Below are 13,420 nucleotides of genomic sequence, written 5' to 3'. Positions count from 1 at the left end.
CAATTCGGCCTCCCACATGCTATTGGAAAATGTGGGTCTTGCCCATTTTGAGTTTGTACAATCTTTAACATTACACTTTATTGCGTGGGATGCTGCCATAGAGCCACACAACAGAACACTTTTCATCAATGAATCATGAGGTTACAGTGTAGGTCGATGATTGACAGGTTTTCAGAATGGGGCTGGGCATGACGATGGGTGTTACCAAAGCGCCACCCTCTGATGCTCCATAAAGACTAGCACCCGAGATGTATAAATGCGGATATAACGGCTCGTGACGCAGTCAAACGCTGTTTTTACAGGAATATAACAGACTAAACGGCAAGAGTACGTTAATATACATTTTTTGCTTTATATAGTTATATAAATATTTTTTAATTCAAACTAGTCGTTTTCCGTGATTGTTCGTTTCCTGATCCCGCGCGCGCTACTGAGCAAGTTATGCGCGGGCTGAACATGTCCTAGTCTTCTTCAACATTGACAACATGTGGTAAGTTAAACTTGTCCTTTATTTTATTTTTTAAATAGTGCGGTTTTAATTGGTAACTAATTCCCGTTTTTGTAACGTTGGTTACGTCACTGTGACTGATATTTATGTAAATAGCTTGCCAGCTAACGCTAGCAAACGTTTGTTCAATCATGATACTAGCTAACATTAACAAAAAAAGTTATTTCACATTGACCGTACATCGTAAGGATTATAAAGTCAGCTACCGAGCTATACTTTAGCTTAATTGTCATTCATTTATAATAATGAAGCGTCGCTAATATTAGATAGCTAGCCATTACGAAACATAGCTTTCTATTATAGTTTATATGGCGGGTATTGACTATTACATTGGTAAACCTAGTTAGGTAGGCTACGGTTTAGTTGTTACGAACATGCGACATTGCAGGTCATGTTACTGGTGCGAGTCATGATTGAATGAATTATGACACGTGCTCTGTGCGTCGTAGTTATAACTAGATGTCTCTGCAGTTTTAACATAACTAACGTTGTTACCCATCATGTTAAATGTCTAGGCAATAGTTATCAACTTCACGATACCCGAGGATGTTGAGTGCGGAGGCGATTCGTTTGTTGACGGAGTGTAACTTTAGCCTACCTCCGACTATAATTGAGTCGGTATCAGTCGATACTTTAGGCAGGCCAGCCTGTATGTAAATTATTGCATTAGTAACGTGTAGCTCGCTACCTATGTTTGTCCTGTGTAGATGCAATATTATTCGTTGGGTGCTGCAATCCGTATTATATTTGAAATATAACATTTTACACGACCTCCGCTAAGAGAGCCGGCGTTATTTAACGCAGAATGGACAGCCCAGTCATTGAACGGCGCAATTTTAAAAGGTAACATAATAAAGTGATCAAACTACGTATCGCAGAACCCAAATAAAATAACTCCACTATACACAGGACCAACCGGGGTACAAGTTAACGTAACGTATGAAATAATGGATATGTTTTACTGCAAGTATCGACTGATACCGACTTGGAGGTAACCTACACTCCGCCAAAACTCGCCGCCTCCGCACTCAACTCCATCGGGCATTGTGGAGTTGAGAATTCTTGGCTATTTAACGTTAGCTGGCTAGTGTTATGTTGCATCGTCGTGTATACATTTCTCTGCTACGTTGGCAAGGAGTACATTGGCAATTTCTGTTATGTTGTCTAGCTGCGTTTGGTTAGTCTCATCCTGCGACATCCCCCAAAATGGCTTCCTTATTGCATTGTCTTCAGGCAAGACAGACTGTATCTATAGCGGTACCCATTCGGTCATTGCACGAGACAGTCTGGGAACGAAGTTGGCTCAATTGCACACATAGTAGCTCATTTAGCTAAGTAGCGAGCAGGTAGCGAGCAGCAAGTTTTGGCGTTAAAAGATTTAAAAACAGTTTTTTTACTGAAGTTCTTATTGAATGACCTGGCCACACTTTAATTTCGATAGAAGTAGATATGGTCAGGCTCTAGGTTAACTATTGGTACTACTGCTGTTTTGAGTAGTGTTGCAAAATGGTTAACCATGTGTTTTTTTCGGGTTAGTGGAACCCTAGTTCCTGTGGTAGGATTTGAACATCATAGATTTACCTGCAGCTGGTCTCCTCTGACATAAGATTGTATATCAATGAATGATCTGAGGCACACTGTTTAAGCTTTGAAGTTGGAAGAAGGGATGATTACTTAACATAGACATTTCTCCCTCTTGTCTTTCAGGATGTTCTGTCATTCACCTACAGTGACTGTTGAACAATGCATGTCTGTTCAGTCTGTATGATTGCCCAAAGCCAAAGAAACCCTAACAAAGCTAGTAAAATTACAGGATAGCAATAATACTATACACATTACCTCACCATAATTTATTGATGTTCAGTCAGGGACAGCACATGGGCTACTCTCAGTAGGTTCAGTTAAGCCTCAACTTTGAGGGTTAGGGTTTCAAAGAGAAGTAATTGTATACACACATTGATACCTCATTTAATTTTGCTGCTAGCAAATATCACATTTATTTTGATATACATTCCCTTATATTGTGACATCAATCTTTAGAGCAATCAATCACGCACAATGGTTTCGACTACTCTTGCCACCCTTACCCTGGTGGGAACCACACTAGGGATCACGGCCCAGATCACTGGTGAACCACTGACAGACTACATGTGGCTTCTCATAGTTGGCTTTATCATCGCCTTCATCCTAGCCTTCTCTGTGGGGGCCAATGACGTGGCCAACTCGTTTGGCACGGCAGTGGGCTCTGGAGTGGTCACCTTGCGGCAGGCCTGCATCCTGGCCACTATCTTTGAGACCGTTGGATCTGTGCTTCTGGGAGCCAAGGTCAGCGAGACCATCCGCAAGGGCATCATCGATGTGGGCATGTACAACGGCTCCGAACATGAGCTTATGGCTGGCTCTGTCAGTGCCATGTTTGGTGAGTGAAACAAATGATTATAATACCCCTTTGTGGGTAAGAAAATTATTTCTTTCAATTTGGACATCTTGTGTATGGTTGTACTATGATGTAATGTTGAAATAGTGCTGGAACTGTTTAAATGGTCAAGTTGGCTTTTATGCTGCTTCTTAGGTTCTGCTGTATGGCAATTGGTGGCCTCTTTTCTCAAGCTGCCCATCTCAGGGACCCACTGCATTGTTGGTGCTACCATTGGCTTCTCACTGGTGGCCAGAGGTCAACAGGGGGTCAGGTGGCTGGAACTCCTTCGGATTGGTGAGTCAGCAGCTTCCGTTGACCACAGCTTACTTTCTGATCCCCTGTAGTAAAATTAACAGCTTCTATTATGTGCAATGTTTTTATTCAGACAACTTTGTATGACTAATGCAAGTATCTGGTGTTCCTGAGAGCACTAAGCAATGCTAATTTTTGTTATCTCCACAGTTGCCTCCTGGTTTCTCTCCCCCCTTCTGTCTGGCATCATGTCAGGCGTCCTTTTCTACTTTGTTCGTATGTTCATCTTGCACAAGGTAAGCTGACATCTGCTTCTATCTAAATCTAGATGTTCTTCAATTGTAGGAAGCTTCTTGTTGGAAATGGTTGTAGTCTGTGCCAGAACATAGATGATGTCCCAGACATCATAACAAGGTCATTATATTAAACAAATAATAAAGACACTCCTTGTTCTTTGGACAGGGGTATTATTGTCTGTGTAATCTCACAGGCCATTATGTTAAAATACACTGACACACCTCCTATTCTGCCATCGAATGTAAGCTGACAGTACAATGGGGAGCATGGTGTTTCTGATTTCTGTTTGTCGCTATGTAGAAAGACCCGGTGCCCAATGGTCTGAAGGCCCTGCCTGTCTTCTATGCTGTCACAATGATGATCAACCTATTCTCCATCATCTTCACTGGAGCTCCAAGTGAGTATCGTTGTCCCAGTCTGCCTTCACCATGCATGCCTGCCTACAGCCTAAAATAATCTGCTCCCTTAGCCAGTCGGATACCTACACTTTTTTTTTTTTTTTTTTTTTTTTTTCTCCCCTCCAAGACTGAACCAGACTGCTTACTGTTCTCGGAGAAGGCCTGTTATTTAAACCTGTTGTGTTTTGGGTATTTTCTTGAATGTGGTTATGTCATCATGATAGAATTAAATTACAGAGAGGAGTACTTCACAACAGGGAGCTGGAAATAGGATTTCTCTTTATTCTTGACGACAGTGTATGTCCCTTTCCCACACAGAGGAAGTAAAGAGGGTGTTAACTCTGCAACTGGGTGTCTTTTGCCTCTGTCAGTAGTCTCGTTGAGTAGGGCCATATAAAATTTGCGTTTCGGACAGAATCCAGACATAAAAAAAAAAGAGAGAAACAAAATGCAACGATGATTTGTATTTTCCTGTGACTTTCTGAAACAGCACAGGAATGCCCCAGTCTGCGTGTTGTATGTCTGGTCTATACTTTGTGTAGCTGTTAGCGACAATGCTAATGATATCTGTCTGTTGGTAGATGGCAAGACATTCCCAAAAACTCTCAATTAAATGTTAGCTACAATGTAGCATATGCCTACATAGCAGAATGAAATCATGATTATTTGCATCAATCCATTGGCTATTTGTTTTGTAAACTATGCAACTACGAGTGCTATAGAAACACTGCTAACCAAACAACGGTCTCTAGCTGGGGCACATTTTGCTTGCATTAAAGGGTAATTACACCCACATTTCTTAGCTATTTCTTTCCTTTCTCAGACGCCAAGTGGTTTACTGATGTGGTTTAAGCATCGGTGTAGACTTGCATCCAATTTAGTTTTTTCTATTAAAAAAGTGTGCTTGGAAGAAATTGATTTTATAGGACCCTAATTGAGAGCACTGTGAATTTTAAGGTCTCCTATATTGGTAACCTTTTAGCTTTGAAACTCTAATTAAATGAGCAACTTTTGCTCCTTGTTTTCTTCTACCTACAGGACCGAACAGTTCAAGAATTCAACTGGCCTGGGCCATTAAATGAAGGCTACAGGCCAGAGTATGACTTGATGTGTATATACGCACATCAGCACACCCACTCAGAGGAGACCACATGCACTCAGTCACATAATGTACTGTTGTCAGTCACATCTACATGTGAGTGTACTGTACATGGGGACCTTTTACTCTGGGGTACCTCACATGAAGTTCCATACAGAGATTGCATTCCAGGAATCCTGCTCAATATATTCCCACACAACTGAGAAGAGCTCAGGGAGGGATTCATTGGAGAACCAGATATTACATAATGACATGTAGGCCTACTGTATTCACGCGCGCGCTGAGGAGGACGTATCTTTACACATACTGGAACACTTTTAGACTCTGGCCACTGCCTGTAACTGGAGCCGGCTTATTACGAGGCTAATCCTGATCTTTAGCCACACTTGGTCAGTCACTTCCTCATGTTATAAGCACCTGGATTAAGAATTCAACACAAGAGTCCATGATTAGCCCCTTCCCCCACTTCCCTTTTTTCCCCCTGTTCATTCAGGTGCATTGTATCCAAATGGGTTGTACTATTTCAGAACACATTTCAACTGTCCTCTCATGAAAATCTTTTGAACCACAGAAATCACAGGATAAGTAATGGATTACGTCATTTTTTTATTTTTTTTTTGGCTGTGTTTGGCTCTGGAGTTGTGTAATAGTGGTGACTGATCTACTAGTCTAATACAGCCCCATTTAAACTCAATGGGTGAAGAGGGAGGCGGCCAAGACCGGGAACTGTACATTTTGTTTCCTGTTTTTGAACTGTTTCTTTTGGTTTAACAGGGTGGTGTGAAAGCACTCAGGCAATCCTGCAAGCGCGTTACTATACACAATATAGCCGATCCTAGTGCCAGAGAGCTCAGTTGGAATGGGTGAAAAATGAATGTATCTCAGGCCTGAGAACTGAGGTCAAGAGTGGATCATTTACAGAAGAGGCCTTGGTGTTCCACACCTTGTAAATCACCAAAGTTATTTTAGCACAGCTCTATTTAGTCATTAGGAAGCTGTACTATAGAAGGCTTTGCCGACAGAGGAAAGGGCAGTCACCATTTTATGAGCATGTCAACATTTAGCCTACGTTTGATTTGTGGAACCAACCAAGCAAATACTGGTCCCCTCTAGTTAGAGAATCAAATATATTTCTTCACTCGCTTGGATAACCTTCACTACAAACTGTTCACTTTCAAACAGTGGACACACCCCTTGTTCCTACATTTCAATATGCTTTAGCTAGAATGCTAATTTTCTGCTTCGGTTCCCCTTTGGAAAACAAACAGTGGGTGGCTTGGTTGCTTAGGTTACACTAAACCATTGGGAAAATAGAAATGACTGATCACAGTGGAGCAGCTGAGAAGAATGGGTTTAATAAACTGAACTGTGACTTAGTATACACTGCATGCCAGAAATACGACAGTCTCTAAATGTCTGAATGGTACATCTTGATAAGGCATATTGCCTGTTTACACAAATTAAACTTTTTGGTGGGGCTCAATAAGCGGACACCAGCTCATTACCGGAGTAAACGGCAATTGAGAAATGAGTTTATAGTTTTCTGTGGTATACGGCCCTTACTGATTTTTAGAACATAATAGACTGATAGGCAAGCAATGCTAAATGCAACTGAAATAGTTTGAGTAGCCTACTTTTATGTTCATACAGTTAGGAAAAGTTCAGCGTTTACCTTTTTTTTTTTTTTTTTTTTCTGTTTACTTTTTAGTCTATCAACATTGTTTATTCTACTAGTGGTAGGAGTGACACGAACTGGGACCATAAAGAGGATAATTGGCCAAAGCCACCCATCCCAACTGTACAATTAACGGTCATGAGGGCTGGGGCTGAAATGCTCTTGGGGGAAAAAAACGACAAACCATATAATTGTGTAATGTAGGCCACGGGATGCAAAGGTTTAGAAGGGAGGGGTTTGGAACGCAGCACTTGTTAAATTCCACTTCCAGAGACCTCCATCATTCATCCCACTGGATGGAGTGGTGTAGACTCGCCCCTTTTTGTGGGTGTGTTTATTACAACTGGCCCGTTGCTAGTTTTTTTAGCCTTTTTTTTTTTTTTTTTGTCTCTAGAAATGTAATCCACTATAGGTCATCAGCACGTACTGTCAACAAATGTCCCTCAGCACATACTGAATAATACAGACTCCATTCTCATCTTTCGGGGACACTTATTTTTGCCCACTGTTAATTTGGCCCCAGCCCCCCCCTCCTACCCCACACAAATGTCTACTGGCCGCACCTGTTTTGGGCTGTCCCACGGTCACTGAGTCATTCTACACTAGTCTAATGGAAGAAGCCTCCTCTGTTCTTAGAAGAAAAACATTCTAACGCCCCCTTCCCATTTCCTCTGCCTCTCCCCTCCTGGAGGGGGTGAGTTTGTTGCGTAACTAAATGCTCATGTGGCACGGCCTGCAGTCTCCTGCTGCTGCATGTGAGGATGAGTCAGTACAGACTACACAGGAGAGAGCATGATGGACTCTGCCCTTCAATGAACACCACGATGAGACACCGTTATCTCAGGGCCCTGGCCTTCCATTTCCTTTAGTTTTTCACATCCCAGCACCAAAAATTGTGGTCAAGGTAACCGCAAACGTGTAGCTTTAATTTTCGAGCTGCACTTTTGTTATTTACTCTATGTTGCTGACTCTCCAACATGTCGCTTGCTGCCCCCCCCCCCCCCCCCCCCCCAGGGTAATCTGTCGTGGTCCTTTTCCCTGCCAGCAGCACGCACAAGACCGCATTGGCACCCCCACAAACACTATCGCAGTCTTGGCACACAATGTCTTTTATGCTACTGTGAACACTGTTAAAGGCTTCCTTCTATTTAAGTCCTCTCTCCTAACCTCTTTTTAAGGCACTCACTGTGAGGAGCATGTGAATGCGACATCCCTTGTCATTCACATGCTCCTCACCCACGGCATTGTGTAACTGTTCAGATATATGGGCACGCTACCGTGCCATATTTAACTGGGACATGTGCCATTTGCTGTGGCTGTTCTTGTAGCTAGTGGTGAAGGTGTGTGTTTGAGGTGATGATATTTTCCCTGGAAATATGACCATGTGCAATGAGTAGATAACCATGGATGTCCAAAGGAGTGTTCTAGCATTTCGCCCTCTTAATGTTTTTCTCTGTACTCTATGTTAATTTGTTATCCTATTGAATCATTCTTTACTATGTTATGGTTGATATTGTATAATTTAGAAATGTTTTTTTAAGGTGAATATTTATAATAGGAATGGCCTACTGTAATTCTACCAACTAGAGATGAGGAGCCAGGTCCAGATAAAATATTAGTCTGAAGACCTACTGTAAACCTTTAGAAAGGTAGCTCCTGCTGCCTTGTTTTTCAAAACCATCTTTCCTCTCTTTCTCCTTCTGTCTGTCACTGCTTGGTTACTCCAGTGCTTGGATTTGACAAGATCCCATGGTGGGGCACACTGCTCATCTCTTTGGCCTGTGGTGTGCTGACCGCCCTGTTGGTCTGGTTTATAGTCTGCCCACGCCTCAAGAAGAAGATTGAACGTAAGTCAATTTTCTTTCCCCTTAAGTTTGCCACACCTCTTACAAAGCTGTTAATTTATGGTTTTATTTGATTAGAGAATTTGAAGTACTCATTCCATGGTCTTACCTGGAAACTATGTTTGACTGGGTGCTGTTGAAGTACTGCCCTACATTTAGGCACGGAAAGTGTCAGGGATTAATACTGCGTGTGTGTGTGGCTTCAACCATTCACGCCAAGGTTTTAATCCAGCAAATGGATTCAGGGCCGCAGATATGTTGTTTTACACTAATTCTGTGTTCTGGCTTGTCTTGGAAGTACTCAAGTCTGATCTTTTTAATACAAATCTGCATTGAATTGACAATGAGCTTAAAATGCAGGGTGACAATTGTGCTGGTCAAAAGTAGACCTGTCTATTAATAGTGAAAAGGAGTCGCATCACATGATCTGAAATCCAGGATGAAAAAGTTAACCCTTTTCTTAAATAGCCTCCCTTTGAATGGGTACAAAAATGAAAAGTTAGATTTTATATAGTCTGTATTATCTTAACTTCACTATAAGGAGCCAATAGTGGGTCTTGTGAAAGGTTAATACATTTGCTGCTGACATATCCGTGATAGAACTGTCTGGTAGGGTCCTATTCTACTAAATAGAGGCGCTTAATTGGTTCATAGTGATCCACTCATTGGCCTTTACCTCAACTAGAATAGCCATGGGTTGACTTAAAGTATTGACGCGAAGTTGGCACTGAATCACAGGGTTAAGGCTGCAGGTGACTACTGACGTGGCTCAAGCCGAAAACAAACTGCTGCCGCCTCGGCTCCTGTACTAACCAGTTTGGATGACGCAATCGGGTCAACTGGCTAGGTAGCAGACCAAACCGTTCTTAGGACTCACGAGGTGGACATATGTTTGCATTGAGTATCTGAAACCGCAAACAAAGTCATACAGGATACATCCACTTTCAGACCTTATCTACATAGGCCTACATGTAAAGGTTTTAGTCGATGGCACAATGTAAATATGCTTAAATTAGTACAGTCATTAGCCCTTTTTACCTGCGCTTATGAACACTTTGGCTCTCTCAAATTTGAATGCGTTTACCCCTATAGTAACTGCTTTCGTTTTTTTTCTCAGCTGGTTATGCAATTCTTGTGTAATTCTTAAATGTTGAGGTGTATAAGAACCAAATGTGCATGTTCCCTCACTGTACCGTATTCGTGTTTTGTCTCAAGCCCAGGCAGTCTAACTCCTCTTCCCCTCCAGGAAAAATCAAGTCTTCCAGCCCCTCTGAGAGCCCCCTGATGGAGAAGAGGGAACTGAGGGAGGGGCCTGTACCCTGTACCATCCTGACGCCTGTCCCTGAGGAGCCCCCTTCACCCCCCTCCCCTGCCTCCCACGCTGACCCAGACACACTCTCCCAACCTCCCCAAGAGGAGCGCAGGGTCACCTTTGGCATTGGAGATTCTGATGATTGTGACAAGGAGTCTGAGAACGGCAATGTCAATGGTGAGTCATGGGCAGGTTCTGGCTGCCTTGGTAAATAGGTTGGGAAAAGTTAGAAAACGAGATAAATATTCTGTGAATAATAATGGTAATCCATGACTGACTACGCTGTTGCTTACTTTAAAGTCTATTTTTAATCAGTCCCAAAAGTGCAGTTCAGCAACGGCCCGGCCCACGTCCCCAGCAACGGTTACAGCCAGTACCACACGGTGCACAAGGACTCCGGCCTCTACAAAGACCTGTTACACAAGCTCCACCTTGCCAAGGTGGGAGACTGCATGGGTGAGGCAGGCGACAGACCCATCCGCCGCAACAACAGCTACACCTCCTACACCATGGCCATCATCGGCATGCACGGGGACTTCCGGCCCAAAGAGGGCGAGTTCCACGCCAGTGAGGACAAAGGTACAGAGAAGAAGCGTGTGCGCATGGACAGCTACACCAGCTACTGCAACGCTGTGGCCGAGCACGGGGCTCCTGAGGGCCTGGGGGAAGCAGAGGTGACTCTGGAGATGGGAGAGGAGGACGCTGGCAGCAGCCGCAGCTCTCTGGAAGAGGATGGCCATGACCATGACCGCCCAGAGGTCTCAGAGCTCTTCAGGTTCCTCCAGATCCTCACAGCCTGCTTCGGCTCCTTCGCCCACGGGGGCAACGACGTCAGGTAGGGAGATGTTCCATCTAGGATGATTTGTCAAGATGAATAGTCATTTTACGGCTGTTTTTACTACTTTTTGGACTAGTAGTATTGTTGCTGCTTGTATGTTCATGTAGAGGGACTTTTTGTACTTGGTTTGTATTTGCGTAACCTAGTCTCTTCTCCTGCAGCAATGCCATTGGTCCATTGGTAGCGCTGTGGCTGGTGTACAATAGTGGTTCTGTGAACTCCAGTGCCCCCACACCCATCTGGCTGCTGTTGTACGGAGGAGTTGGCATCTGCCTCGGGCTCTGGGTGTGGGGTCGCAGGGTTATCCAGACCATGGGCAAAGACCTCACCCCAATCACTCCCTCCAGGTATGTACCAGACTGACAAATCCAAGTCAGTCAAATGGCACCTTTACAACATTCCCCACAGACCTGAGACTTGGACAGACAACTAACCGTTCACTCAATTCTGGATTTCTTTTCCTTGCAGTGGTTTCAGCATTGAACTTGCCTCAGCCCTGACCGTTGTGGTTGCCTCCAACATTGGCCTGCCTGTCTCCACCACCCACTGCAAGGTAAGCTGTTCAGCCTCGGACACAGTGGTCTGACGGGGAGGAGGGCTGGGTAATGTGGAAGGCTGGGAGCAGTAAACAGGATGTCTGCTTTTTGGCAGTTCAAACTGGTTTTAATTTCCACTTTAAAACACTAGAAAGCAAGATAAAAACTGAATCCAGTCAGCTACTGTTAGGGGGAGTGTTGTCCACGTCTTAATGGGCCATGGTTCCTAGGTCAGTGCGTCAATCGTGTGTGTGTGTGTTGCCAGGTTGGCTCTGTGGTAGCGGTTGGCTGGCTGCGCTCCAGGAAGGGTGTGGACTGGCGTCTGTTCCGGAACATCTTCATGGCCTGGTTTGTGACTGTGCCCATCTCTGGCCTGATCAGCGCTGCCATCATGGCCCTCTTCACCTATGTCATCCTGTAAGCCCAAGGCTTCCTGCACCCCAAAACAGGGGAGGAGAAAGAACAAGCGCCCAATCGCACCAGGGGAGAGGAGGGGAAGTGAAAAGGAGAAGGGGTTGGAAGGCAATTATATGCCCCTAACCAACATACCTAAAGGAAGAAATGCATAAAGAAGAAATGTTAATGGTAAAAAAGGCTGTTGTGATATTGGCCTGTGGTTTTTGGCTGTGTCATTCTCAACCTTAAGTGATGGTTGTTGGTTCCGCCAGATTACTTCCAATGGGACATTCATTTTTTCTGACTTGGCTGTATTTTTTTTGTGCTTTTCAATGCTCATGATCTTGTAAATAACTAATCAAAGCATTTTCTGATTGTCCACTACTTCCATTTTTTATTGTGTAATTATGTACATACTACCATGTTCCTGTTTTTTTAATCTTATTTTACAAGTTCGTATGACACAATTACAATGCAGTATTGGCCTTTATTGAAAGATCTTTCTCCTAACCTACATAATAAAAAATGCTCAAAGTAACCTAGAATAAGCAGTATTTTTAGGTTGAAAGTGAAGTTATTGGGGTGTTCACCACCTTTACATGCCATTGTCAAATGTGTTTGTCTTTTTGTCACTAATCAAGTTAAGAATTGTGTGTGTGTGTGGAATTGTTTTTCCTCATGTGCAGGGGTGCTTGTTTTCCCCTCGCCCTGTCCTGATCAGAGTTTGACTGTCACTCAGCCATTCAGCAGAACCCTAGTCTGTGTAGAAGTACAGGAAACGATGCGCAAGCCCCTCTGAGCTGATTGTCTCAACTTGTTACAATGGTCCCTCAGCTTTTCCTCTATTTTAGGTAAGTCATTGGCTCAGCATTATTCTAATGCAATAGATTGTTTTGTCAGACTACCTAATTTAACTGAAATGTGCTCAACATGAAACCAGACTGAGTAGACCCCTTTGTTTCTCTACTTACCTATGCTCTTTGAGCACAGAGCAGGTGTTATGGTCCTGACCTCACCTAGCTCTTACCACACTGGCTCTTGGGACAAATTATAATTTATTCATTGGGAAAATGGCAAATTTTTCTAAGTAATGTGTTGTGGTCTGAAACAGTCACATTTTCATATCGCTAGTTATTTTAAATACAATTGTTGTAATGGCATTGTAAGAAGTTAATTGTCACTTTCAATTGTTTTGAAGCAAGTGAAGGTTAAAATGATGTAGTACCATACATCAGTATATATTCTGAGTCAGCTTTGGCATTATTCATGGAGATAGCAGACCTCTACTAAACACGAGGTTACCTGAACAAATTTTCTGGTGGAATGTTGGTAAATGCTGAGGGGAAACATTCAAATGAAAAGACCATATATTTCCTGTTAAACTTGATTGCATCAAACTAGATGGTGCAATGTGTTAGTTCTGCTCAAGCCTTCTGTAGTCTCTTTTTGTTTTGCAATTTAACTTGAGAAAGTTTACTTCCCTGTACTCATGCTCTGTGGAATGTACACTTGCATACACATTGGGTTACTCTTGCCACCTCTCAGCTAAATGTTTTTACATCTGGTTGATGAGATTACTGTGAGGTGGCAGGTTGCTACCCTAAACCTGGTGTGGGGACCTTGACCAGAGGCTCTGTTAGAAGGGGGGGGGGGGGGGGGGGTGCTGCTGCCATTGAGCATTGCCATACTAAATGCATTTAGACTTATAAATGCTTTAGTTGCCTTGTTTTTTTTTTTGTAGGCACCAAAGAAAAGACTGGTTTGTTAAGCACAGACCGTCTACTCAGACTGGACGAAGGAAAATAAATACAAATTGAAAGCTATTACCTTGTATTTTCATTTTCTA

General features: G+C 43.2%; 1 protein-coding gene across 1 annotated transcript; it reads left to right on the top strand.

Moving 5' to 3' along the window:
* The first annotated feature begins 237 nt into the window (after positions 1 to 237).
* slc20a1b (solute carrier family 20 member 1b) lies at positions 238 to 13,397 on the top strand. The gene is made up of 11 exons (XM_029709172.1): positions 238 to 490; positions 2,216 to 2,927; positions 3,081 to 3,221; positions 3,390 to 3,475; positions 3,777 to 3,873; positions 8,376 to 8,495; positions 9,739 to 9,981; positions 10,120 to 10,639; positions 10,804 to 10,989; positions 11,111 to 11,195; positions 11,444 to 13,397. The coding sequence occupies exons 2-11, from the start codon at positions 2,567 to 2,569 to the stop codon at positions 11,597 to 11,599; spliced, it is 1,995 nt and encodes a 664-aa protein (XP_029565032.1). The 5' UTR covers positions 238 to 490; positions 2,216 to 2,566; the 3' UTR covers positions 11,600 to 13,397.
* The last annotated feature ends 23 nt before the right edge of the window (positions 13,398 to 13,420 follow it).

This window comes from Salmo trutta, chromosome 23, assembly GCF_901001165.1.
Source record: "Salmo trutta chromosome 23, fSalTru1.1, whole genome shotgun sequence".
In the NCBI taxonomy this organism is placed as follows: Eukaryota; Metazoa; Chordata; class Actinopteri; order Salmoniformes; family Salmonidae; genus Salmo; species Salmo trutta.
The sequence above is the reverse complement of the archived record's forward strand: the minus strand, read 5'-3'. Positions and strand labels throughout refer to the sequence as shown.

Excerpts from the sequence above, each read along its gene's own strand:
- slc20a1b (XM_029709172.1), top strand. The coding sequence starts at position 2,567 with ATGGTTTCGACTACTCTTGCCACCCTTACCCTGGTGGGAACCACACTA. Across the intron at positions 9,982-10,119 it reads TGAGAACGGCAATGTCAATG|TCCCAAAAGTGCAGTTCAGC; the intron begins GTGAGTCATGGG and ends ATTTTTAATCAG. Across the intron at positions 10,640-10,803 it reads CACGGGGGCAACGACGTCAG|CAATGCCATTGGTCCATTGG; the intron begins GTAGGGAGATGT and ends CTTCTCCTGCAG.